Source organism: Saccopteryx bilineata, chromosome 2, assembly GCF_036850765.1.
Source record: "Saccopteryx bilineata isolate mSacBil1 chromosome 2, mSacBil1_pri_phased_curated, whole genome shotgun sequence".
Lineage (NCBI taxonomy): Eukaryota > Metazoa > Chordata > Mammalia > Chiroptera > Emballonuridae > Saccopteryx > Saccopteryx bilineata.
The window spans coordinates 357,663,993-357,690,479 of NC_089491.1; the positions used below are offsets into that span (position 1 = coordinate 357,663,993).

At 52.9% G+C, this 26,487-nt stretch overlaps 1 protein-coding gene across 3 annotated transcripts in view; it reads right to left on the reverse strand.

Annotated features, from left to right (window-relative positions):
- The window catches only part of PITPNM3 (PITPNM family member 3), an 82,037-nt gene extending 62,257 nt beyond the window's left edge, over nt 1–19,780 (reverse strand). For all 3 annotated transcript variants that reach the window (XR_010729498.1, XM_066262940.1, XM_066262941.1), the window contains exons 1-2: nt 19,593–19,780; nt 5,378–5,473 (exon numbers count right to left, since the gene is read on the reverse strand). Coding sequence is in view for 2 of the 3 variants with exons in the window: in XM_066262940.1 (XP_066119037.1) it covers nt 5,378–5,473; nt 19,593–19,614 (118 nt within the window). In the remaining variant the exon portion in view is untranslated. The remainder of the gene's footprint in view (nt 1–5,377; nt 5,474–19,592) is intronic.
- Between the last annotated feature and the right edge of the window lie 6,707 nt (nt 19,781–26,487).

Below are 26,487 nucleotides of genomic sequence, written 5' to 3' on the forward strand. Positions count from 1 at the left end.
CCTGGCCTGCTTGTGCTTGTTCAGGTATTCATAGTGGGAGGAGGGTTTGTTGTTTAGATGCCGGTGACAAAAGTCAACAGAAAACAAATAGATCCCATGAAAGTGAGGGAATGGCCTTGGGCACTGCTGCCAACAGGGCTTTAAAAAGCCAGTGCCTCGGACCAGGCGGCTATCTCACAGCTTTTCCCATTAACACTGTCTTCCACCAGCTGAGTTCATCGCAAGAAGGAGCCTCTTTTGTACCCAGATGCTTGGTGGCTTTCAAGATTCCTCTAACTGGACTATTTATTGCACCTAAGTAGAAGGTTAAAGTTAAGAATGCACCTGATATTTCTAAGTAAGACATAGACTTTACTGTGGAAACAGGCCGTAGATGACTCATGCGTGACACACCCAACCGCAGCCCCAGTAAACTCAGCCGGTGCCACCGTGGTCATTCTAGTCTCAACCTGCACCCGTAGAGGAATGGTAACTCCAAAGGGCATTCTCCTCTGAGCAGGGCATGGAGTGAAGCTAGAACACAGCAGGTCCATTCATAACCCCTTTCTGCTGTTTTCCCATGATCCAACTGTGTTGTTTCCGGTCAGTGGTTCCAGGTTTTAAATAATTTGTAAATGTTCAGTTTCTACACAACTTTATCATCCCCTAAGAGTTTAAAAATCATATTCTCTGTTCAGCCGTTAATGCTGGGATCCATATTTACTTTTATAAGCTTTTGCCTGTTTTTAGTTTTGTTTTGGGTTTTTGGCTCATGAATTTTATTTCTGTTTATCTTAAGAAACGTTAAGAGTAGAATGTTAATAAGTTTTAGTTTGGTTCTGTAGTATCAAGAATTTAAAAATGAAAAAGTGGATGGGTTAAAAAAAATGCTTCATATTTTAAAAAGCTGGGAACTATCTTTAAAAAAAAAAAAAGAAGAAGAAGAACATCTCCATTTTCTCTCTGGCGCTCAGCATTTCCTGGCCAGGAACTATATGACATCTGGGCTGTCCCTCCTTGGCCACTGAGCTCTTTTTACCCACGGTTTCTGGCCAGACCACCTGTCACCCCGCAATCCTCATCATCCACAATGAGAGCTGTTACTCAAGGCTCAGGCATGCTTGCATTGGGTGGGTCCATCCTGCACCAGTGATCCTGAAATCTGAGTCTCTGGAACCCTTCTGGGCAGAGACACCCAGGGTCACCTCTGAGCCTGGGCAGGAACGCATGTCCTGAAGTTACTGGTTCGGGTCTGCTCTCCCTCCCCACCCTGGGCAGTGGGCCGAGGACACTACCTGGGCACCCCCTTCCTCACTCCTGGGACACCCACCTTCCTGCTCATTCCTCTGGTAAAAGCTTTGTGCTGGCTGTTCCCACTGTCCAGAACACTGTTCCCCCAGATATTCACTTGGTTCATTTCTTGTTAATCACTTCTCAGCTCAAGACCAAGTCTGCTTATGTTATATTGGATGAAGTTTCTCCACTTTCTTTAAATTTTTTAAAATTAATTTTAGCAAAGAGAAAGGAAGGGAGAAAGAGACAGGAACATCAATCCATTCCTGTGTGTGCCCTGACTGGGGATCAAACTGGCAACCTCTGTGTTTTAGAACGATGCTCTAACCAACTAAGCTATCCATCCAGGGCAAGTTTCTCCACAGTATTACTGAGATATAATCAACATTCAATTAAGGATATGTACTTAATATGTACAATTTGAGGGAGTGCCTCTCTATTATTTACTACATAGGCTGCTGCCCAATTCATGAATTGCTCAATAAAGTCAATCAGATCTTTCAATTAAAAAAAATAGGATGTACAATTTGATAAATTTGGACATGTGCAGATACCTGTAAAACCATCACCCCAATCAAGACAGTGACCGTGTATCCATCACCCGCAGGAGTTGTCCCCTGTCCCTTTTAAGCCCTCCTTCTCGCCCCCAGGCAACCATTGATCTGCTCCTGTCACTATGGGTCCGTTTGCATTTTCTGGTTTGGCATTAATGGAATCATACAGTATGCACTCCTTCTCTGAGTCCTGCTACTCAGCTTGCTTATTTTGAGATTCAGCACATGGTGCGCGCATCGTAGGTGGTTCCCTCTTATTACCGAGTAGTATTTCGTTGCATGACTGTACCATCATTTGTTTATCTATTCACCCTCTGATGTACCTTTGACTTGTCTTCAGTTTGGGGCTATAATAAATAAAGCTGCTAGAAACATTTAGGGATGTGTCTTAGGTGAACAGATGCTCTCTTTCCCCTTGGGTAAATTATCTAGGAGTGGAAGGGCTGGCTCACGGGGTCGTTAACTTTGATTAACTTCTTAAGAAGCTGCGATCCTCTTTCTAAGATGGCTGTACCGTTGCACATCCCCATCAGCAGAGTTTGAAAGTTCCGGTTCCTCCATGTCCTGACCATTTGTTTTAATCAGCTGTTCTAATAGGGGTGTAGTGGTATCTCATTGTGGATTTTAATTGTATTTAATTTACATCTAATGACTAATGATGTTGAGCATATTTTAATTTTTTGTCATTCATGTATCCTCTTTGGTGAGGTGTCTGTTCCTCTACATTATTCTATTTATGGTAATGATCAATATAATTTACACGCTTGTATACTGTCTTACCGCCCACCATCCATCCACAGTAAACTGCCGGCGCTGTGAGGGCTGGGACAGGATCTGTTTGCCCCTGTCTCCCCAACAACTAGAATTCTGCCTGGTGCTTGATGGGTAGATACTCAGAAACATTGGAAAGAGTGAATGAGTGAGTCTGAATTCTCTCTGATTCTGGGTGACCCTGAGCAAGTTTCCCAGTTCTTGGCCCCACTTTCCCAGCCTGTAAAATGGGCTGAGGTGATGAACTCAAACACCTGCGCGCACCCCCCAGCTCTGCATGGTCTGTGTTTGAGGCACATCCCTTCCCTCTGCCCTCCAACCTTGGCGGACTGGGCCATGGCTCCCCAGATGTCCTTTCACTGTAATGACAAGAGAGGGAGTGGTACCTCTTCTGGGTCTGGAGCCTGGACCCCATGGCCCACCCTGCAGCATCCAATCAGGGGCATCAGCCACCTCGGAGGTGCCGGACCTGTTGTCTTGGCCTGAAGAGCCAACGTGCTGCCCAGTGTTGAAGGGGGGAGACGGAGGAGGCAGCAGGTCTACGAGGCTGGTAGGGAGGGCCGAGGGGTGGGCGACTGGGAAGGAGGCAGGAGAGTCCAGAATCCTGGGACAGCGAAGAGAAGGAAAGCCGGAGGTGGGGAGACGGGAGGAGATGAGATAAGGGAAGGAAGAAATGGAGACGGTGGCCTTCCCATGAGAGAGGAGGAGAGCAACAAGGCAGATTTGGGAACTGCAGGCTGAACAGTGAGATCATAGGAGGGGAGGACAGAGAGCTGAAGGAGGCAGCAGTCAACAGGGAAGAGAGCAGATGTGTCCACAGCAGCCCCCAGGGAAAGCAGGTGAGCAGGGCCCCGAGGGATGGACAGGGAGCTGACCCACTTCACCCATTGAATGTAGAGCCCTAATGAACTGCAAAAGTATTGTAAATAAATGTACTCTAAGCATCAAAATACTGAAACCACTGTTGCTACACTGTGGCTTAGTTGCTACGGAGGAACTCAGTCCTGGCAGCCACTCCAATGGGAGACGGGAAACGAGCCCAAAATGGACTAGTTTAGGGTTGGCATCAGGGAGGGTGTTCTCTGCCCAGCGCAAAGAATGAGGGAGGCTGGAGCCAGACAGCATCCCACCACCCAGCTGTGCTGCCCCCAACCACCTCGACCGGGTCCTCTCCGCTTCTGGCGGCACACAGCCAAAGGCAGAACTGAGGCCCAGAGAAGGTAAGAGACCTGCCCAAGACCACGAACAAACCAATGCCAAGGATGAACCTCTGTCCCAAGTGTGCTTATCTGGGTCCAGGTGACTTCCCAGCACAGTCTGTTTCTCTGTCAGGACCCAATTTTGACAGGCATTTCAAAGTTGGTCCCATCTCAGAAGGAAGTGAAGCCCTCAAATATGGTGACTTCCCAGACTGGGACCAAGTCAGACAAGTGAAAACGTGGGACCCTCCTGGGTCAGAGAGGAGGTTCCTGTTCTTCCCACCTACTCCCACACAGCCCAGGTGAGCGCAGCGGCGAGGGTCCCCTCTCCTAAATTCCAGCCAGACTCCGCCTCCCGCTGGTCCCCACACCTGCCCTGCGCGTTCTGGGCCCTGAGCCTTTGTCCACGCTGACCGCTCTGCCTGCAAGGCCCACCTTCTTTCTCCGCCTCCCGCTGGTCCCCACACCTGCCCTGCGCGTTCTGGGCCCTGAGACTTTGTCCACGCTGACCGCTCTGCCTGAAAGGCCCACCCTCTTTCTCCGCCTCCCGCTGGTCCCCACACCTGCCCTGCGCGTTCTGGGCCCTGAGACTTTGTCCACGCTGACCGCTCTGCCTGAAAGGCCCACCCTCTTTCTCCGCCTCCCGCTGGTCCCCACACCTGCCCTGCGCGTTCTGGGCCCTGAGCCTTTGTCCACGCTGACCGCTCTGCCTGCAAGGCCCACCCTCTTTGCTGCCCTCTTATGCAATTTCTACGATGCTTCTTGTTCTTCCAGCCCTGCTTAAAAAGTGTCCGTTGCTATGTCCTGTGTGCTGGCCATGCACTCAGCACTGGGGCAGAGCTGGCACCCTGCCCACCACCATCACCGCTCGACTGAACGGCTGCAACAGTCTTTCTACCTGGTCCCTACCTGCAGCGCAGTTCCCCTCCCGTGGGCTAATCCTCCAGGAGACTCTCTGGGCCATAGGCAGCCACCTTTCTCCTCTTCCCCTTGCTCGCCACCTCCCTGCCATGCGAGGCGGGCCTCCTTCAATTCCTGGAATGCCCCCATCTCTCCTGCTTCAGCACCATCATACCTGCTGTTTCCTGTCTCGAAGTCTTCCTCCCAGTCCTCACCTAGTCGACTGCTCCCTTTAGTTCTGCAGAGAGGACGCCAATGACCTCCCCCACCCGGCTCAGTTAGGTGCCCCTGTTTATCACTTTTTCTATTGACAGCTGGTACTTTTTACTCAGTGGCGTTACTCCCCACTTGGGATTGGGTTTCTCTTTGTAACTGTCTAACACGTGCCTCTCCCACTAAGACCATACGCTTGATGAGGGCAGTGACCATGACTGTTAGTTTACAGCCGTATTGTGAGCACCTGGTACAGCTCCAGAACTATATGAGGGACTCCATAAATATCTCAAAGAGTAAGTGAGTGAAGGCTGAGCCCCGCCCCTCGGGGAACCCACAGACTGGGTCAGTATGAAGTGTGGACCTGCAGTGTCTGAGTCGGGAGAGATACTAGCCCCCAACAGAGATTCGTTCTCGGGGCTCCAGAAAGATCAGCCAGCCAGTGATGGGAAGATGGTGTTCACTCACCTCGAGCATCGAAGAATTCATCATCTGAGCTCTCCACTGAGTCACTGAGGACATTTTGAAGGTGCCAGGGTGCACCGCCGCCCGGGGTAGGGCCACCTGCCAAAGGGAACACACCTGTTAACCAAGCCTGAGACCATGACTTGGCATGAAAGAGGTAAACCAAGACGGCCTCTGAACCAAGGGTCAGTCAGCACCCTGCACGTCCTCCCCTCCTGGAACGCAGCACCTCCCAGAGCCCTCCCCCCCACTGCGGTTTCACGTCAACCCAACAGGGCAGCAACAAGTGTGCCCGTTTTACAGGCACTAAAACTGAGACCAGACAGTTATGAGACATTGGCAAGGTGGCACAGTGTACCAGGAAGCATAAGGTTAGTTTCCCTGTGTTTCCCACAAATGGTCCCAGCTGCTAAGACAACGGTGGTTCCTTTCTCGCTCACGCGCAGAATGGAAGGAGACTCTGTTCATGGTGGTCACCTTATGATGCCACCATCTCAGAATGAGACTTCAAAGTCTACTGAACCAGGAAAGAAGAACACAGAAAATCACAGTCATAAATGCCCCTTCCCACAAGGAGTATGTTTCTTCTGTACATGTCATTGGCTAAGGCAAGTCACATGGCTATCCCAATTCAAGAGGGTGGAGGAGGGGGAAGCAGAGACCCTGATCAGTACTGGTAATGTCCACTGCATACAACTTGTGCAGGCCAGGCCAAGACTGCAGCCTCCAGTAGAGGGGGAAACCCTGAACTAAGAGAAAGGAACCTGAGCTTCAGCTCTGCCACTTGCAAGCCTTTCCCTTTCCATACAGCAGCCTCAGTTTCCCTACCTATAGAATGTTGACAACAATCAATCTTGAGCTCAGAAGACAGAAATAATGCATGCTTAGGCCTGTATCTCAGAACTCTCAGTCATGGAAATTGCTATTATTATTGTATTGCATTGTATCTACAGAGGCCAGGACGTGGACTGAGGGTTCTCCAGAACAGGGAGAAACAAGGGCACACAGAAAATGTGGCCCCTTCCCTGAACTATGCCCCAACCCTCCTGCTGCCCTGGGACCAGGGGTTGAGGGGAGCCAGAGACAGAGCTGCAGACAAGAGCCTCTCTCCCTGCTCCCCATTCTCTGAGCTCCCTCCACTGGGCTCTTCGGGACCCACATGGAACCTAGCATGTGCTCTCTTGACACATGAAATCCTGGAGACTGCAGATGGATTAAAATCTAATTGTAAAAATTAAAACCATAGACATGTTAGAAGAAAACTGACCTGGTATTTTCCTTGAGGAGAATTAGAGAGGTATACAAAAATGGAAGTATACAGTCGACCATCTCAGTATTCTGGTAACACCAAAAACCTGGAAGAAGTGCCACAAGGGACTGGCAGCTCCTTAGGGATGGACATGGGAAGATGCCTGTGGGTACGGCTAGGAGGGGAAAAAATGCTGGTAGATCCCAGAACAGTATGTTCCTTTTGACCTCATTTTGGAAAAAAACATACTCATATCTGCATAATGAGGATACGCGCAACACGTAAGTTTAGAGTTCAGGCTCTGAGGTTGAAGAGGCATGAATGCAAGCTCGGGCCTCACCTACTAGAAACTGTGTGATGTCAGATAAGTCCCTTCACCTCTCTGTGCCGCAGTTTCCTCAGCTGTAAAGTGAAGATAGCTCAAACCTATCTCATGACCCTGTCGAAAAGGTTAAATGAAATACCTGGCCGGGTAGCTCAGTTGGTTAGAGCGTCGTCCCACGTGCCAAGGTTGTGGGTTTGATCCCCAGTCAGGACACAGACAAGAATCAACTAATGAGTGCATAAATAAGTGGGACAATAAATCAATGTTTCTCCCTCCCTCTCTCTCTTCTTCTCTTTTAAAGTTTATTAATTACAACGGTTTAAAAAAATTAAAATAATCATAATAACACCTCTCCCTTCACCCTCCGCCCTGATCTCCCTCCTCCAGCCTAAAGGATAGACAGATGTGAACACATGGATCTGTCACTCATTTGAGTGACAAATGCTGAACTAACACTGTGACTCTCCTTTCAGATGACCCTTTACCTGATTGTTGACTCTTCTTTTGGTCAAAATCTATATGTGAATTTCTTTTCAAGGGCATATTTTTTTCTTCTTTACTGTTATCCTCTTTGTTTTCAAAATGTGCTAGTTTATAAACATACACTATCAGTTTCTTTAAATATGCTACCCGTCACTCCCTCCTCTCAGGCAAGGAGCGCCCGAAACCACCTCTGGAAAAGCAGGCACATGGGGGCATCTCAGCTATCTGCCCTTATAGAAAAAAAGAACCTAGACAAACGGATACTGCTAGCAAGCAGCTGTCACCTGGCTCCTGGATGGGAGATGATCCCTCAGCTCTTCCTCCAGCTTGCAGAATTTTTTAGCAAATGGCAAAGATCATATTTCACAAAAAGGAAAAAAAGCAATGGACAGAATATCTGGGGAGGGGTGTGAGTGGAAGACCTTTCTGGAAAGATGTCAGAGGAGTGGGGGCTTGAATGATGAGAAAGAGCCAGACATGCTAAGCACTAGTGTGTGTGTGTGCACGCACACTCCTTCACATACTGATGCGGGGTGGACAGCAGGGTGCATGGATGAGAGGCTTCCAGGAAGAAGGGACTGCAGGGCAAAGCTGCACGTGAACTTGGCACATCCGAGGGGTAAAAGGAAAGCCATGAAAGCCATGTGGCTGGAGGCTGTGATGGGGCGGAGACAGAGAGAGGAGGGGGTGGGAGAGGAAAGGGAGCCAGAAGTGTGGCCTGTCGTGGACGGGAGCTCGGAACAGGTGGGTTTTAAGGTTCCAACCCTTACCTACAGACTCACCCCCGCACTGCAGGGACAGTGGATTCAGCTGCCCAAGAGGGCCAGGACATCTCCCGAGGGGTGGGGTGGGGACAGAGTCAGGTGTGCTACAGGCCGCACACAGTCTTGAGAGTCAAAAAAGGTAGGCACCAAAAAAATAATAATAAAAATTGAAAAATTGGAAAAAAAAAGAAAAAGAAAGTGGACACCATGATTTGAAAACAGCAATGGCAAAGGCCCAGAAGTTCAGTCACCTCGAGGCGGGTCCTGCTGTATGCCTTTCTGCATTTTTTGTGTCCAGTGTGTGGTCCTAGGAGGAATAGGGCCAAGTAGTGTTTTTTGGCAAGCAAGCAAATTAATAGAAATGACCTGATGAGTAAATACACTCTGCTAGATGCTTCACAGGTATTCTCTATCCTAACCAAGCTCTGTGAAGTGGACACCACGAATCCCCACCTTACAACTAGGGAAATAAAGCCTCAGAGATGAAAAGTCCTTTCCTCAAGGTCATAAAGCTAGTACGTGATAGAGGCAGGATTTGAACCCAGGTCCATCTGACTCCAGGGTCTGTGCTCAGGACCACCATATTGCATGCTCTGTATTAGTCCTCAGGGTGGGGGTTCCAGGTGTCCTCTCTCTTGGCCAAAATAACCCTCCTAGCTGCTACTGTCCTGGTGGGCAAGGGGCCAGCGGCCCGCCCTGGCTGTTCCCCAGGCACCCTAGCCCAGTTCCAGAGTCATCTTCCCACCGGTTTGCAAATTAGTGTCAGGGTATCCTGTGTCTGTGTGAAGATCCTTGGGGAGTGGAAGGCCTCCCCCCACCAGCAATGCCCCCTTCCAGAGCCATCCCTGAGACACACGCATGCACACATTCCCATGTACTGTCCCCTCACTGCCCCCTCTTTTACAGACATACACACATCAGCTCCCAGCCATGGGTGACATTTTAGCAGAAAAGTGAGAACATGGGCTTTGGAGCAGCACAAACACAATGCTCAGTCGTCTGTGACCTGAAGCAAACTAACCTCTCTGAGCCTCACTTTTCCCATCTGTAAAGTGGGTGTCATAATTCTTACCTCGCAGTTAGGAGATTTAAGTAAGACCATCCACTGCCTGGCACTTGGAAGATGGATTGCCTGGCACTCAGAAGATGGTGGCATCAGATGTAAGACCAAGGTTTAGACCAGGCTCTGGCTCCTACCTGTGCCCAGTGGGGCTTCCAGGCAGCCTTCAGGGGCCTCCCCAAGGTTGCAGGGGTCCTTCTGTACCTTCAAAGACCCACCTACACCCTCTAGCAGACATCCTTCTGTCCCACCTTCACTACCACACTTTTTAAAAACTCTAAATCAGGGTAGAAGAGAAAGGGGACTGACTGTCTCAACCCTGCCCCAGAATCCAGAGAGAAAGAAATTATCCTTCACAGCACATGATGCCCTAATCTCCCCACAGAGCTAGAGCCAACCCCTCTGTCTCCTGGCCCACCTACCCACTGCCTGCAGGTCCAGCATGGTCTTCTGGATCTTGTCACAGGCCTAGATCTCCCCAGATTGGGTGCAGCCAGAGGTCCTGGCTCAGGCCATCCACTGCATAGTCCCATCTTCCCCCTCAACTGTGGTTCCCAGCGACAGAGGAATAGGCAGATGGACAGAGGGAAGGGAGCCTGCTGTGGGTGCTCTGCCCAAACTGGGACCCCAGGCAGCCCCAGCCCGAGAGCACACAGCCTCTCACACATCCACATATAGCCTCTCTCTCTCACACACACCCACAGAGACTCACAATGCACATTTAGATCACACTTCCCTGCTTCTCAGTTCTGACCTGGGGCCCAGGGTCCACATGCAGAATGTAGAGTGTGAGACGCGTGGTCTGTGTGAGGCTCCCACAGGCACCATGACTCTGAAGGTCCTCCCCCTCTCTGCCCTTCCCTCGGGAGCCTGAGAACCACTGTCCCACTACTACTCCCACTGAGGGCTGGTTCAAATCCCAGCTCTCCCGCTTATCAATTGAGGATCTTAGTAATGTCACTATACACCACTCTGTGCCTCAGTTTCCTCCTCTGTAAAATAGGAGTAATAATGGCACTTACATAGGGTGGCTATGAGATCAAATGGATGAATATTTGCAAAAGGTTTAGCAAAAGGACTGGCACTCCATGATCTAAGAGGCCTTATTAAATAACATAAGTAATCATGATGATCCATGGACCTTTCTTTGGTCCTTTCCTACGTGGAAGCTCCTAAGGATGAGCCCCTCTCCTCCTCGGGCCCCTGGAATGGGAGTCCAAAGGGAAAAACAGGAACTGCCCTCCGCACCCTGAAGCTGGGCGTGCCTGTCTCCCAATGCTTGTGGGGGCTCCTGGTGCATGGCTGGTACTTCTCTCTTCTCTTCCAGCATAGCTGCCTTTGGCCGTGTCTTGTCTGCCCCTGAAACCTCGAGCTGTGTCCCAAATCATTCTTCACTAGAGCGCCTACCCCCAGGCTGGACCCCAGCCTGTCTGCCCCACTGGGCTGTGTGTTCTCCCAAGGCAGGAAACTGATAGGAATCCTCTCCAGGCCCATATCCTCATATCCTCTGCCAGTCCAGGGATGGGCACAGGGAAAGCTCTTGTTATGCTCAGCCTGGCCCAGCATGGGGTAGATGTGAGGAGAGCCCCCTCAGGGAAGGTATCTCACAGAGCAGGTCCCCAGGTCCTTCTCTGGGTCAGGATGAGTGCGGGAACCAGCCCAGCCCAGGGCCAATGAGCCCATGCGAAGACTTCAAGGGGCTGTGGGCCGTCCTGGGAGGGAGAGGCCAGGAAATGCTGCTTCCAGAAAAAGGCATTATTGAAGGAAACCAGTGCTGGTCGGGGGTTGGTTGCTATAGAAACACATCCTAACTATCTCCCAAAATGCTGTATGCGCCACTGATGAGCTTGTGTGCTAAGCTGTTTCAGGGGACATGCCAGGAGTCCCAGAAGGGTCTGTCTGCTGGGGCTCCCAGCAGCTGGAGCCTAGATCCTGAAGAACCCGAAAGGAATCCAGCTCCATCAGTTCAGGGGTGGACTCAAGGATCGAGACTGCGTCTCCGGGCTGCAGAATTACCCTGAGATGAGCCACATCCTCAACCTTGACTTCAACCACAGCCTGAACCTTGAGATGGCCACAGTTCAAGTCACAACCATACTCACTGAACAAACTGAGACCCTGCTGCAGACCAGGCTACAACCCCAATCTCAAACCAAGCTGCGAAACTAATCACAGACCAAGCCCCAAACCAAGCCTTTACCCAGTCACAGGCCGAGCCCCAAACCAAGCCTTTACCCAGTCACAGGCTGAGCCACAAATTTGGCAAACCACCAAGAAATAACTCCTGCCACCAACTTCAGCTTCACCCCGGCCATCAACTGCACTGGGCGCCATCCAAGGGCTGTATATAATGACTTCAAGGATGTTTTCACGGCGAACCCTAAATGCTGTGCAGCATCTCCCACCACTGGCAGGGCTTTGCATGGCCTTCACTTCTTATTCTCTTTACAACAGCCCAGTGAGGTCAGCAGAGAAAGGCCTTGATCCCTGTTTGCAGATGAGAAAAGGGAAGCTCGGAGGAGGAGGAAGCTGACCTGCCAGTCAGGTTCTTTGTTCTGGGGGGGTGGGGGGGCAGGCTGAGTGGGATTAGTTAGAATCCTGGTCTCCCACCAGGACACGGTTGGCCAAATCAGTCGCTTTGGAAAAGATGTGCTTTTTGAAGACCTGCTGGTATCTCATAAATATGCCATTTAAGTCCCCTTTAATTACCTTATTTAGGAACTAATTAGTGATTAATAGCTTTGGCTATCTATTGTACTCTCACTTGCTCTGCCAATTCAGCTCCCAACAGTGCCGAGTTACTTGGAACAGTCCTCCCAAGGCCCAGATGTCCCCCACTCTGTCCCTCCAGACTCCTGCTCCATAAGGAAGAAACTTTCTCCTCCCTCTAAAGGGAGCTCCCACAGCATCTGCCACTGGTGGCTCTGCCGCCTGCAGCCTCCTCAGGAGGGCAGCAGGAAGCAGAGGGAACCCCAAAAGAGGGGCCAGAGGGGCCCCTCCGCATCTGCAGAAAGACACTCCTTCCAGTCATCCCCAGGACCCCCTGTGGGAAGTGGGGAAAGGAAGTTGGGGGCCCAGGCACCCAACCAGGGCATGGGTAGGCCAGGTTGGGGTCACAGATTCCCTGGAGGATGCTGGGCGTACTTTCAGAGACCCCACCCCAACGATTAGAACAGCTCTCTGGTGAGCGCATCAAAGGCGACCAATGAGCCTACAGCAAGCAGGTGGGCAGCCCCTCCCCGAGCAAGGACCTCGATGATTCCCTGCGGGCCATTCCTACCACCTGCCACTCCGGGCTGCTATTAAGCAAAGATGAGGTCCAGGTTGCTTCTGCCCCCACCCCCGGCTCTCCATTTGGTGCCATATTCCAGCACCAAGAATTGCCTGCCAGCCGAGACCCCAGAAACGGGGCTGTGTGATGTTCTCATGACTGCTCCAGATTACACTGTATGAAAAGGAAACAAACAGGCAGCAAGGGATAAACACCACCACACACACCCCCTCCCACTGGGCAGCAATGGGAAAGCTGAAAATAGCCTTTTCTACCACTAGGGATGATTCCAGGGTTGCTCAGCTGGGACCAGCCTCACTGGAGGCGGGAGGCGGGAAGTGGGGGTAGGGAAAGGAGAAGGAAGCCACAGGATACGAGGCCGAAGGGAGTTCTGATGGGGGGAGGAGGGTCTGAACCATTCTAGGGCAGTCCAGAAAAGGTCAGAGGGATATGAGGGATGGGCAGCCCCAGATGCTCCAGGCCTCCCAGGGACAGACTCGTAGAGTGGCTGTGGCCCCTGAGAGCTCACGTTTCCGATCCCCACACCTAGGTCTCTCCCGGGGGAGAGGAGGTCAGGAGCGCAGGGTGTGATGTGCTCAGCAAACACTGAGAGCCAAGCAAACATGGCATCAGCAGCAGACGGCTCAAAAGAGCCTCTCGATCCACCAGAACTCAGCGCCCCTCCCAGACACAGCTCGACGCGTTTCTATTTTTGCTTTCAACCCTTGTTTGGCATCCCCAGCTAACAGTCAGCTACTTCCCCTCCCTCCAGAGTCACAGGCCCTTTGGGAAGGAGGAGCACCTCCTCACTGGCCTCCCTGGCCCCAGGTCTGCAAATAAACAGCCTGCTCCTCCCAGAAGGAGTGAGGCCCCAGACTCTCCGGGCACCTTCCCCTGGCAGGGCATCCATCCGCGTTCTCCTGCGCACCAGCTCTGGAGAAGAACCTCACCAAGATGCCTAGAGAGAACAGCATGACACCCAGGAACTCTGGTTTCCAGATGCAAAGGCACCGAACCACCACCCCCCCCCTGCCAGCCCTGGTCACAGGCAGGCACTGACCTCACTCCCCACGGCCACAAAACCTGCCCCCAGGGTCCTGAATTCGCCCCACAGACAGACCATTGCCCGAGCCACACTACACGCTACCCCCAGTCTTGAACCAAGCCCTGATGTGGCCACATGGGCTCACAACCTGGCCCCAGCCTGCCCCATGTCTTCATTCCCATGTGAACCTCACAAATTCAGCCCTGGAGAGAGCCCAGAGGAAGCAAGGTGGGGCCCCACTGCAGGGACCCAGCTCCTACCCCAGAGCCACTGACAGGCAGGGGCTCCCCCGCTCAATGGACCGCACTCTCCACACACGACCCCTAGGAGGGCTGCTGGCCACACAGCTGTGCAGGCCTTTGCAGGCAGACATGGGGCCCTGGAGGCGACATTTACCTCCAGCGTGACTCATTAAGGCTCCCGTTCCTTTGTGAAAAGGAGTGCAATTTAGCGTTTTCTTTCTCCTTAGAAAACAAGAATTTTAAAAGTGAGTGTAAAGAGATTTGAGAGTGGGTGGGGAGCTCAGATCTCACTGGATTTGTTATGCCTTCTCTCCTGTCCCCTCCTACCCCTGCCCTTCCCCTGGGGACTCTGGTCACACCCTTCCACATAGCTCCTGGTTGGAGAGCTGGTGAGGGGGCTGGGCCTGGGACCCCCAGGAAGCAGGTGCTCTCTATGACCCAATTCTTAGTGGCCCAATTGTTCCCCCATCCCCAGCACCCTGTAGGAGGGTCCTTGTGGGGTAAGAGATGGGAGGAAGTGTGGTCCCTTAAGGCACAGGAAAGCCAGTGGGGAGGGAAGCCGGAATGGAAAGAGCAATGTTAGAATTGGGGCTCTGACTTTATGCTCATTCTGACCCCCCAACTCTTCCCCTTCTCTTCCCCTTTTACAGATGAGGAAACTGAGGCCCAAAGGAGCAGTTCAAGGTCAACCTGTGACAGAACCAGGTGTCTTCTTTGTTACACAATTTAACTCTTAGAAATGCTGACTCCAAGAGTAGAAGAGACCTAAGTTCTGATTCCAGTTCTGCCTTAACTTTATGGTATGCGTGATTCCAGACCCAGTTAACCTTTCTGGGCCTCAGTTTTCTTATCCATCAAATGGGAATAATGTCAGTCCACCTCGAAGAGATACTGTCAATCTGTTGGACAGGAAAGCATGTTAAGGACTGCTACCAAAAAAATGAGCCAGATGGTCCTCAGGATGTTAATCCCTGACATGGTCCTCTCTCTCTCTCTCTCTCTCTCTCTCTCTCAAGCCTGGAATCCCAGAGAATTCCTGGGAGGCACCAGAGTCCTACCAGGAAGGCCCTAGTCCTCAGATCCTCCCTGGTCTCCAGGAGTTCACAGCCTCTGTCCTTGAAGACACCACGCCTGGGAGAAGAGCCCTCTGCCTTTCTGGCCTCGGTCTCCCACCCTGCATGATGAACAGGTAGGCCTGGAGACCTCCAAGCCTCTTTCAGCCACAAACTATCACAATTCTGGTCAGTCTGACACAGACAGAGCCCCAACAAGGGGTTGTAGCCTGGTACTTTACTCTCTGCGCCCCACCACTGGACTCCCAACCACCAGAGAGATTACAGGGGCCTCTGGCTGGGACAGGGATGCTGGGCTCAGGGTCACATGCTTGAGGTGGAGCTTCTGTTTGAATTGCTCTGTTTGACTCATGTAACCATACCACAGCCAGGGCTAAGAGGCAGCAAGCAAAGGGTCTCAAGCTGGGGCCTGTTGTGGCCCGCCAGGTCTGCTGTGACAGGTAACTCAGCTGAGGAACAAAAGACCAAGCTCCAGTAGTTCCCGGACTGTCCACAAAGGTTTCCTGGAAACAATTTTAGGAAGGCCTCGAGTCAAGACATTGTCATCTTAATTTGCCCCAGCCTTCCCCTGAGCACTTGAGAAGTAGAATTTGTTATCTCCTTGCAGAACCTGGTGCCTTTCCTAAAATACATCTCAAAGCAATCCTGACACCCGGACGTGGGGGTTTCTCAGGAGTCCTGCCTCAAATCCCCTGGCCCCTACCCAGAGTCCTGAGAATCCCAGTGCTGACCCCCCTTTCCTTAGCTGCCAAACATTCTCTCTGCTGGGACACTGGGACACCTGTCTGCACACTGGCAGCCAGGGAGCAGGGAGCCCAGGAGGTCTGGCTTTGGGATGCTGAGAGGGCAGCTGACTCAGCTGAGCAAGGTTCTCAACGTAGGCAGGTCTGAGGCCCAGGCTCGGCCACCTCCTTCTTCTGTGGCCCTGGGCAAACACCTCCCCTCCCTGGGCCTCAGTGTCCCCTGTTGACAAGGGCTTTGAAAATGGGTTTCTGGAACTGTCCTCCAGCTCTGCCACTGTAGGATCAGTATTTTATTGACTTGAATTACTAGGTTTAAGAGTCTCCAGCCACTGGCTCCTCCTCTCAGAACAGAGGCCAACACCTGGAAGCAAATAAACTGGTTCCTCCAGCCCGGGAGGCCCGGCCCAGCCCCTCCAGAAGGCCCTGTCCCTGCCTGAGACGGGGGAAGACCCTCCTGGTGCTCCCTCTACTTCTGCTTGGCGGGCCTTCCACTTACACTGCCCTGGGGCTGGCAGACACCCCCTGCCAACCTGCTGGGGGTAGAGGGAGGGCCCCAGGGGTACAGAGAGGAAGGAGGGGCAGCGCAGCTGGCAGAAACCAGAACAAACCTTTCCCAGCCTGGCAAAGCCTCTCTTCACCCTCCTGAAGCCCTCATGTAGCAGCCAAAGGGACCTTAAAAACACCCAAATCTTACTGTGTTACTCCTATCTTCAAGGCTCCCCAGTTTCCTTTCAGCCCTCTGCACCCCTCTAGGAACCTGCCATCCCAGCCAGAAAGATTTCTGCACCCTTGGGCACCTCCTGGCCACCCACCCCGTTCCCCTCCAGCAGCAGTCCCTCCACACTTACCTCTGTCCCATTCCAACCTCCTAGTCTTTGTTCAAGCCTCACCTGGAAGCCTGCCCCTTGCCACCTTCCTGTCCAAATTCTGCTGGTCTTTGAGGCCCAGCTCCTAGAGAAATCCAGTCTTCCCCATTCCAAGCCACTACTGGCCTCCTCTGTGTCTGTACCGCACTGAGCCTGCCCAGGTACAGCTCTTATTGCAAATTATCATTCCCTAAATGGACCTCCCAGATCCTTCTCCATCTCCCACCCCACTTCCCCACAGCTGCCCTTCATCCCCAAGGTAGGCCTCTCTCCCTCTTTTCCCACCAGAGCAAGAGTTCCCTCGGGGCAAGAGCAAAGCTCTCCTTCCCTTGCCTTTCCTCTCAGGACTGAACGTGGGGACCAGCATGATCTTGGTCTGTGTGACTGACGATGGGTAACTGGTAACAGCCTATTTGGGATCCGTCCTCCATGGTGTATCCAGTCCTTTCTGGGACCAGATGACAGGTCTTTCGGCACCTGGGATCTCCCGGCAGAGTGTGGAAGCACATTCTCTGCCTCCCTTCAGCTCCTGTCTGACACGGTTGGCTGGCGGCTCAGGCTGCACTTCCATGGGTCTGAGGATCCCAATCATTGGACCACAATGTGCTGACCCCGGACTCAAGTACCATGGTGGCCCTGGGGCCCAAACCCCTATTTCTTCTCTTAGTAGGTGGTCCCTTAGCCAGTTTTTAGAGGAAACACCTCACAAATCATGAAGCAGACCCCTCACTCAGAGGCCAGGTTCCCACAGCCTCCACCCCGGGCCTTCAGCCTTCCTTGGTTCTAATGTCGTCCCTGGAGTAAAGGCCTGATCTTTCCTGACTATCAATCTGTCTGTGCAAGATGGATGCTTTTGAATAGCCAGCCCTCTCTATGTTACACCCCTTCCTTGGGCCTCAGTTTCTCTATCTCTAAGAGAGGGACTTGGACTCCTGTCTCCAAGGACTCCCTCTGTTCTAATGCTCACCTCTCTATTCTCCAGAGACTTTGCCATGGGGGATATGTGACTTCCATACACACATGACTGCATACAGTTTTCAATTCAGTAGGTTTAGGAGCCTAAAGAAGAGGGATATTTGCAAAATGCAAAGTAGCCTGGGAGAGCTGAGAAAAGGAGTAATCCGATTTGGCTGGGGTCAATCCCCAAAGCCTCCTCAGGGTAGCAGCTGAGTATGGGAGAGAAAAGCCTGGACAGTTCAGTCCACGGGGGAGGGAGTCTGTGCTGCCCCAAGGAAAAGGGCCAAGCGTGAAATTGCAGCACGAAAGACAAACTGTTTGATGCTCAAAGCAGGGCAGTTTTTTTTCACCTGTCACTGAAACAAATTCCCATAGACTCTCAGCCTAGGGACCAAAGGACCCACAGGTCAAGGCAGAGGGAGTGAGACAGTCCCCCCCACTCCATAAGAGGGGTGACCTATCAGGGTAGTGATGAAGAAACCCCACCACTTAGAACCCTGAAAGTCCAATAGAGCTGGATCTTAGTCCAGGCTCTGCCCAGACCCTTTGGGCCACCTTGGGGAGCTATTTCCCCGATTATCTGTTTCCAGATGTTTCATAAAGGAGCAGAGTAATATTGCCTATTTCCCCAGATCATTGTGCACCTTGCCTGGCGCATAGTACAACTAGTATTAACTGCAATTATAATGGCAGTGCCCTGGCAAGTGATCTGTGCCCAGGGTGGGCGCGCACACACGCACACACACACACACACCTGCACACATAGAGCAGGGGTAGTAGGTGGACACACACCCTGTCTTGTGCCCTTTGGGAGGAGTGGAGGTGAGTAAGGACCCAACTCAGTGAGGGAAGGAGAGAGATAGCCTTTTCCAGCCTCACCGAACCTACCCCAGGAGGGAGAAGGGAGGGAAGTGAGAAAGGGGGTGTTTAAATGTGTTCTGTACTTGCTGCGGCTCACACAACCAGCCCCACCCCAACAGGACTCCTCAGGGACAGATGGGAATACATTCTCAAGCGCCTAAGTCACATACCAGGTCATACATAGGAAGGATCTGAACCCAGTCCAGAGTCCGGGGCAGCATTTGTAGGGTGGCAGGAAATTTACACGCAGCCCAGTGGTCTTCATGCCAATTGTGTATACACGTGAATTCACACTCACTTCATCACTTTCATCGCTTATGGTTAGAGTGGTGGGGTTCCTGCCAGGCTAATCTCTAGTCCCAGGGGATGGCACAGCACCCACCAACATCACAGGCTGGGTATGAGTTCATGGCAGATTTATTTACACATGCCAACCTTACAAGCCAGCCCTGCGGAGGCCAGGCTGGCTGCCCCCACTGTATGGCCGGCCCTTTGGCCTTTTGTCAACCAGTGGGCCCATAGTGTGCAAACAGGGGCAGAATCTGATGCACGTCCTGATCCCCATTGCTCAGGACCTGGCACAGAGCAGATGTTGGTGAATGAACGTCTGGCTGAATGAATGAACGAATGACTAACGCCCACTTCCTCACATCGCGGGCTACACCGCCTGAGTCTGACGGGACCCCAGAAGAGGTCGCACCTTCAGACCTCCGCACCTGAGGTGGAGTGGTGAAGGTGCGGCTGGGGGAGGGGAAGGGTGGTCACTAGCGGGTGAGGCGTGGAGCGCCCCTCCTTGCGAGGAAGAAATACCGCTTTCCTGACTGTGCTAGGGGTGGAGGGATTGTCGCGTCCAGGATAAAACAAGCGGCAGGCAGGACAAGGGGGCGCGTCCCGGTTGCGGGGCGTGGGATGGAGCGGCAGCCGCGGGACAGCCCCTTCGGTCCCCGAGCCCAAGTCTGCCCAGGGCCTCCGGAGCGTAGTGAGAGCTCCCACAGCCTGACTGGACAGGGGCGCCGCAGCCTGGCCCTTTCCACGGGGGCCGTGGCGAGGGGAACGCGGTGTCCCACGCGGTGACTGTGAGCACGGGAAGGACGCGGAGCGCTCGGAGCCCCTCTGGCGCGCGCCCGGGGTCCGGCCTCGCCACCGCCCACCGCAGCCCTCCCGGAACCTCCGCCCACCTGCGCTAGGGGCGCACCTGGCCCCGCAGCCCCTCCGCCGGCAGCGCGAGTCCCTCCCCCGCTCCGCCGGCCCTGCCCTCTCGGCGCCCGCCTGCCCTCACCTGCACGGCACGCCTTGGCCATATCCCGGGCGGCGGGCTCCGGCTGAGCAGCCTGGCTCCTCGCGGCTCCCGGGCTCGGCCCCGGCTCCGAGCAGCCTCCCGCCCGAGTGGACTCCGAGCGCCGCGCCCCGCGCCCCCACCCCGCGTGCTCGGCTGCCGCCACCGCAGCCGCCGCCGCCTCACCGCTCCCTCCCGCTCCCTTAAAGGCGCCGAGCGGCGGCCGCGCCGCCTCCCCCCCCCCCCCCCCCCCCCGCCCGCTGCCGGGGAGGGACTGACGGAGGAAGGCGCCCCACCCGCCCCCGCGGGCCCGCACCCCGCCTGGGCCGCGGCCGCCGCTCCAGCCCGCTTCGCTCCGGCCCGCGAGGCCACTGCGGCGCGCGGGCGTGACAGCGACCGAGACCCGGCCCGGCGCAGAGACAGGAGATACTGCGGTCCAGACAGAGATGTAGACGGGGACTAGGAGTCAGGAGTGCAGAGACAGAGACACAGTGCTAGAGACACAACCCCGAGGTTGAACCACCAGCGGGGAGAGAAATTCAGAGATAAAAATTCATAGGAGACCAGAAACAAGAGAGCCTGGCACCGGAAAAGTGACTGAGCCAGCAAAGATGAGGACAGAGGAAGGAAGAAGGGACACAGGGTGGCTCCCACGAAGCCAACCGAGAAGGAGGTGGCTCCAGAGATCAGAGATGAACCCAACTCCAGAACTCGGGACCGTTTCTAGAGTCTGACCTAGCCTCAGAGGGGAAGAGATTTCTGTGCCCTTAACTAGTCTAAAGGAACAGGTACAACCTAGGCAAATCCCCCTGGGACTCCAGGCTGGAGCAGAATTTGGGGAAGCCAGTAGCCTAGTTGTGAGCAGTACCCAGTCCACCTCCCAAGCCTGGGATGCAGACGTTTTGATAAACAAACCTGGGGAGGGCCGGGAGGTTTGGGTGGTGGCTTGCAGCCAGGGGTCCACAGTCCAGCCCCAAAAGGAGGCGGGAGATGGCTAGCTGTTCTGGTGGTGCCTGGGTGGTAGCCAGGGGGAAGCCCCAGGAGTGAGAAGTACTCTCCCTAGTCAGGGCTGGGCCAGGGCTGAGGACCCAACAGATGTCTGACCAGCCTTCTGGTAGCTCCCAGCATCCTCCAAGCCGGGCCTTGCTCCTTGCTGCTGGAAAGGGGTAGTAGGTAGCTACTCCTCAGATGACTTTTCAACTCCTACCAAGCCCTCCCCTGAGAAGATGCCCTCTGCTTCCTTCTGAGGAATTGGTAAGGGTTAAAAAGCCCAGTTATAATCTGCAGCCAGTCACCCCACCTACCCTGTCGCAACCCAATCTTCCAGGGAAAAGATCCATCAGATAATTCCTTCCATAGGCTAGCCATGGTCCTGATTCCTGAATTCCATTAGTCCCACTATGGAAACAGGGCACATGTGGAGCAAAAAGGAGTTTCAGTGGCCATTAGTGGTGCTTTAGTCCAGCACACCCTCAAGGGCTCTGACTCCACCCACAGAATCCACACCAAGTGGCCCTTCAGCTCTTGGCTGATTACATCCCATGACAGGGAGCTCAGTACACAAGCAAGAGTTCTTCCATCTTTGGATAGTGCTAACCATGAAAATGTTTTCCCTCATTTGAGCTGAATTCTGTCTTTTATGATCCACCTATGAGTCCTTCTGATGCCTCATCCAACAAATCCAAGGCTCCCCAGGTCTCTGTCCAAAAGCCCTAGTGAGGCTCCACCAACCATCCTGGTATTCCAGAGACTGCCTTGGTCTTAGCACTGAAGTCCCACATCTCAGGAAACCCTTTAGTCCTCAGAACTCTGGATCCCAGAACCAGATGGCAGTGTTGACACCAGCAGACAGAATTCCGAGGTCGTGGCTGTTCTCCAGGGTGTGCCATTGGTCACCAGCTGGGAGAATGTGAATGGATCCCTGCAGCTTTTCTCCAGTACTGGGGTGAGATGGGGATGTGAATAGCAATGAATATTTATTGGACTGGCAGGGTGCTCAGAGCTATACACCCATGATGTCATTTAACCCTCAGGTCTCTCTGAAGTCTATTGTATCATCCCCAGTTTACACATAAGGAAATGGAGAGTGAGAAAGTTTGGTGCTCATGGCCATGCAGGATGAGATTCCAGGCCTATGCTCTGTCTTGCCCTCACCCTTCCCTGCAGGTGGGACACAGTCAGAGGCCTGACTACCTGGATAATGTCCAGATTTGGCCACCTGGTCTGTGGGTGTGAGTAGCCACAAAGGAACAATATACCTGCTTTGCAGTTACATACCTGGGTCTGAGCACCTCCCCTTGGCTCATGGCAGCAATAGTGACCACAGTCTAGAAGGGGTCCTGCTATTTCCTGGCTCCTTCAATGTGTGTGTGTGTGTGTGTACACACACTTGCGCACATTCACACATACACACACAGGCAAACACATTCTGCTCAAGGAAGATGCACCCTGAGGTAGGCACTGAGACTGCTCCCCATCACTCAGTCCAATCCCCACAAACCCTCGGGAAAGGGTGGGTGGAGCAGTTACAGGGAAGTGCCGAGTTAATGGGAATTGCAGAAATCATCTAGCCAGACTCCCCCCCCCACACACACACACACCTTCATTTCTCAGATAGGAAGACAACTGGCCAGATATGGAGGGGACTTGCCACATGATAATGATCTTTCAGGCTCGCTCCACGGCTTCCCCTCTTCAAACCACCACAACCCTAGCCCTGTTTGAAATGCAGTCCCCCTAGCATGGCTCTAGTCTAGAGTCTGAAAGGGAATGAGAGGCCTGGTCCCTCCAAGGCTGCTCCTGGCTGTACTGGCTATTACCAGCTGCCAAGCAGTCTAGCCCCACCTTCAGACGGAGCAAACGCATCAGGACTCAGGGCCATTAGATGAACCGGTGGGAGTTAACTTCCTGCGTCAGTAGAATCACCCTTAATTGAAGAAAGAATAACTAGCAATTTAGAGATGCTGACCTCGGCTGCCTGCAGGAGAGAGAAGCAGGAGACAGAAGGTGTTTTTTGGGCCTCCCTGCTCTGTGATGAGAGTGATGTTGTCAGAGTTCCAGACAAAACGCTTTCTCTGGGACCTGCTGCGCAGGCCCTTTCCTCTGACCGCAGTCTTTTCTGTCTCTGCCTCCAGAGTGGCCAGCTGCTCCCAGGCCCAGCCAAGCACTGAAGCTCAGAGAACTGGAAAAAACATGCGCAGAGGCCAGGGCTGCCTAATATCTGGGAGAGAGTGTGCAAAGATGTGCACATATCCAAGAGGTCCAGGCATGTAGTGTGAGCTTGCTGGGATGACTCCTCAACACGATGGACTCCAGGCCAGGATATCAATCCTGAACGTGTGGCATCCAAGCATGGGAAAAGTAAGTGACAGTCTCTTAGGAGCCAGCATGGCCTCATGCAAAGACAGTCGTGCCAGGCTACCCTCACTTCCTTGTTGGACACATGACACTGGTGGAGTTAGGTATTGCCATGCCTGCTGGGCTGGGGCAGCTGCTGCCCCGCTCTCTGATAGTGACTTTCTGAACAGCGTGGGAGTCAACAGCGGGACAGTGGGCTGGTCGAAGGACTTATCCCTGTCTACTGCTGATGGAAGGAGGCCTGGGGCAGGACTTGGGCCAGCCCAACTACTTCAGCAAAGGCAACTGTGACTGACAAGTCCCACTGCCTCTGCTAACGTCATCTTGTAATCTCTCACCTGAGCCATTGGAGATTCCCTCCCTCCCGGCAGTGTCTCCTGGACTGGCTCTATACCCTTCTTGGCCCCCTCCTCACTGGTTCCCACACTTTAAAGTCCCTTGGTTGTTGTCCATTGCTATGAGGTCTACCTCCAATCATCAAAGCAGCCCCAGAACAGATGCTCTTCTTTCGGGCCTTTCAGAATAGCTCTGAGAATGGCTGGTATGTTCTCACCACCACTTCCTGCCCCAAGCTGCCCCCAATTTTACTCACCAGCCAAGACACCGGTTTGGAATGGACCCTCCCATCAGCACTGCTGGGTCTCTTCCTCCTTGCTGGTGACTGTGGTTTACCTCGTCTGTGCTTTGACCTTTAACCCCAATAAGGGTTAAGACCCTACTTGGCCCCATCCTGGTGAGAGTCCCTGCTCAGCAATTACATCAACAACCATGGCCTCACTCACCCTCACAGCAGATATGATGTAGGAAGCAATGGGTCACCGTGGGTCTCATTAGTGGTCTCTTGCAGAGGCAAGAAGATTCCCTTAAGATAAAAAAAATCTTGCCCTGGCCGGTTGGCTCAGTGGTAGAGCGTCGGCCTAGCGTGCGGAGGACCCGGGTTCGATTCCCGGCCAGGGCACACAGGAGAAGCGCCCATTTGCTTCTCCACCCCTCCGCCGCACCTTCCTCTCTGTCTCTCTCTTCCCCTCCCGCAGCCAAGGCTCCATTGGAGCAAGGATGGCCCGGGCTTTGGGGATGGCTCTGTGGCCTCTGCCTCAGGCGCTAGAGTGGCTCTGGTCGCAACATGGCGACGCCCAGGATGGGCAGAGCATCGCCCCCTGGTGGGCAGAGCGTCGCCCCTGGTGGGCGTGCCGGGTGGATCCCGGTCGGGCGCATGCGGGAGTCTGTCTGACTGTCTCTCCCTGTTTCCAGCTTCAGAAAAATGCAAAAAAAAAAAAAAAAAAAAAATCTTAAGGAACTCTAAAGAGATCCCCCAAACCCCATGTGTAAAGACCCCCAGCCAAGGTAGACCCCCCCCCACCCAGCAGACCAAACTAAACGCTCTGCCTTCGTTGACACTGACTGAATTTCCACTCTGGGCCACAGGGCAGGCTGCGTACTCTCGACAGCCTTCATGTGTGTGTATCCTCAGTGTTTTCAGCAGATATGTGGGGACACCTTGCAGAACCTGTTAAACAGGACCTCCTCAGATTTTTACTTGAAAGTGGAGATGAACTGAGGTCCGAGCCTGGATTTCATTTCATCAATTGCTATTTAGCTTGTTTTTCTGTCTTTCCCAGTGGGATTTTGGAGAGAGGGTCTGAAAAGGCTGACAGGGTAGCTTTTTCAAGAAAAAGGGTGGTTGAGTGGAGGCAGAGAAATGTAGCCACTGCTCTAAGGAAGGGGAACCGTGGGGAACAGGGCTGTTGAACAGTTCCTGCAGTGTGACGGAGAATAGAACGGCTCCTCCATTGTCCACAGAGCCCTCAGCAACCACTGAATCCTCCTCCAGCTCCAGCTTCTGCCACAGGAGCCGTGTTTTGTGTTTGTTTGATGTCAAGACTATTGAGATTGGCCCCAAACAAACTCAGTTTGTCTTCAGGTTATACTTAAACCAAATACAAATTAGAAACTAGATAAGAATCTAAAAGTCTGCTGCAAAAGTAGCCCTTGGCGGCTGCAACACCCGTCTCTCACCTCAGCCTCTTACTCCTCAGGCCTGCCCCACCCCACAGCATAGTTTGTTACGACAGATTCCAGATCTCAAAAAAATCAAACACAGTTGTAGATGATAACGGCACTAAAAAAAGCAGTGGATCAGCAGAGAAAATCGCCTGTGCTTGCTGATTACTAATGCCACAGTATGGACAAGGGCAGGCAATCTTAATCCGATTATGTAAACAGAGTATGTAGTAGATGGTGGCTTTATCTGCACCTAGTATGCGATCTACATCTGTGATTGCTCTTGTACACCTTGCTTCAGGTACGGCCTTTCTCGGGCTCCTCCTGCTCAGACAAGATCCTTACTCTAGATGTCAGCGAGCTTCCAGCTCCGACCATGCTGGCTGAGGACCACGGAAACACAGGACGACAGTGCTGGAAGGTCCCGAGGATCATCTAGGCCTAAATTGTCTTTATTTATTTATTTAAAAATAATCTGTTTTAACCAGAGATGCACATAATAGGATATAATAGCATTGCTATTACTGACTCTCAGCTCATGGCATCTCCCACCAATCTGGGCAGTCATTTAGTGTGAGAACATTCATCTTTTTTTTTCTAGTCCTCTCTTCGTGGATGGACCCTTTGGTTTCACAGCTCCTCACTGCTACAAATGCCGCTGTAAAAAAACATCCCCAGTGCTTCTTGTATTCTCATGGAAGAGATTCTCTGGGGAAGTGGTTTTCAACCTTTTTACACTTGAGGACTGGTGAAAATAGAAGAATTGTTTTGGGGACCACTAAGGCAGAAATAACCCTGAGCATAAGCAAATTCAACTAAGATCATTGGGTCTTTAATCTTTGTGGTATGTATAATCAGGATGGTTAACTGTTTCCTGGACCAGCATGAAATTTCTGACGCACCAGTCTGCAGACCAGTGGGTTGGAAAACACTGCTCTGGTGTACACACACAGCATTGGATTGTGGAAATGTTGGAACATGCACCTTTCCCTAAATACCACACCGCCAAAGCGCTCTCCGGAGAGGATGTTCTGTCAATGCCTTCAATGACAGATGGTAAGACCAAGGCCCAAGCAGGGCAGCGACTGTCCTAGTTCAGAGCCTGAGTGTTTCTGACTTCCAGCCAGGGGTCTGCTTGCTCAGAACCTCCCGGCGCCTCTCCCGGGGCTCCTGGCACTCTTCCACGGAGTCAGCCCTGCAGCTGTAGCCTGGTTGATCAGGAACCTCAGCCGGTAATACAAATCTTACCTCTCTTCCTTGTCTGAGTACAGTGGTGCCTTGCACAAACCTTCCCAGGAGGCGGTAGAGAGCAGAGGAGGTGGGAGGTCTGAACCTTGGCAGCCCCACTGCCCACATGTGATGAAAGCTCCAGCTCCAGCCCCCCTCCACCCACTGCTCAGCTCTGTACTTGTTGATACAAATCTCACAGTGTATTAATCTTGATTCCCCAGAGAGAACCCCCCAAGGCTCAGGGCTAAGGCAGCTGCTGAATTTTTAAAAAGCCAAGATAGTCACTGGGAGGGGGGGAGGAAACCCCTAA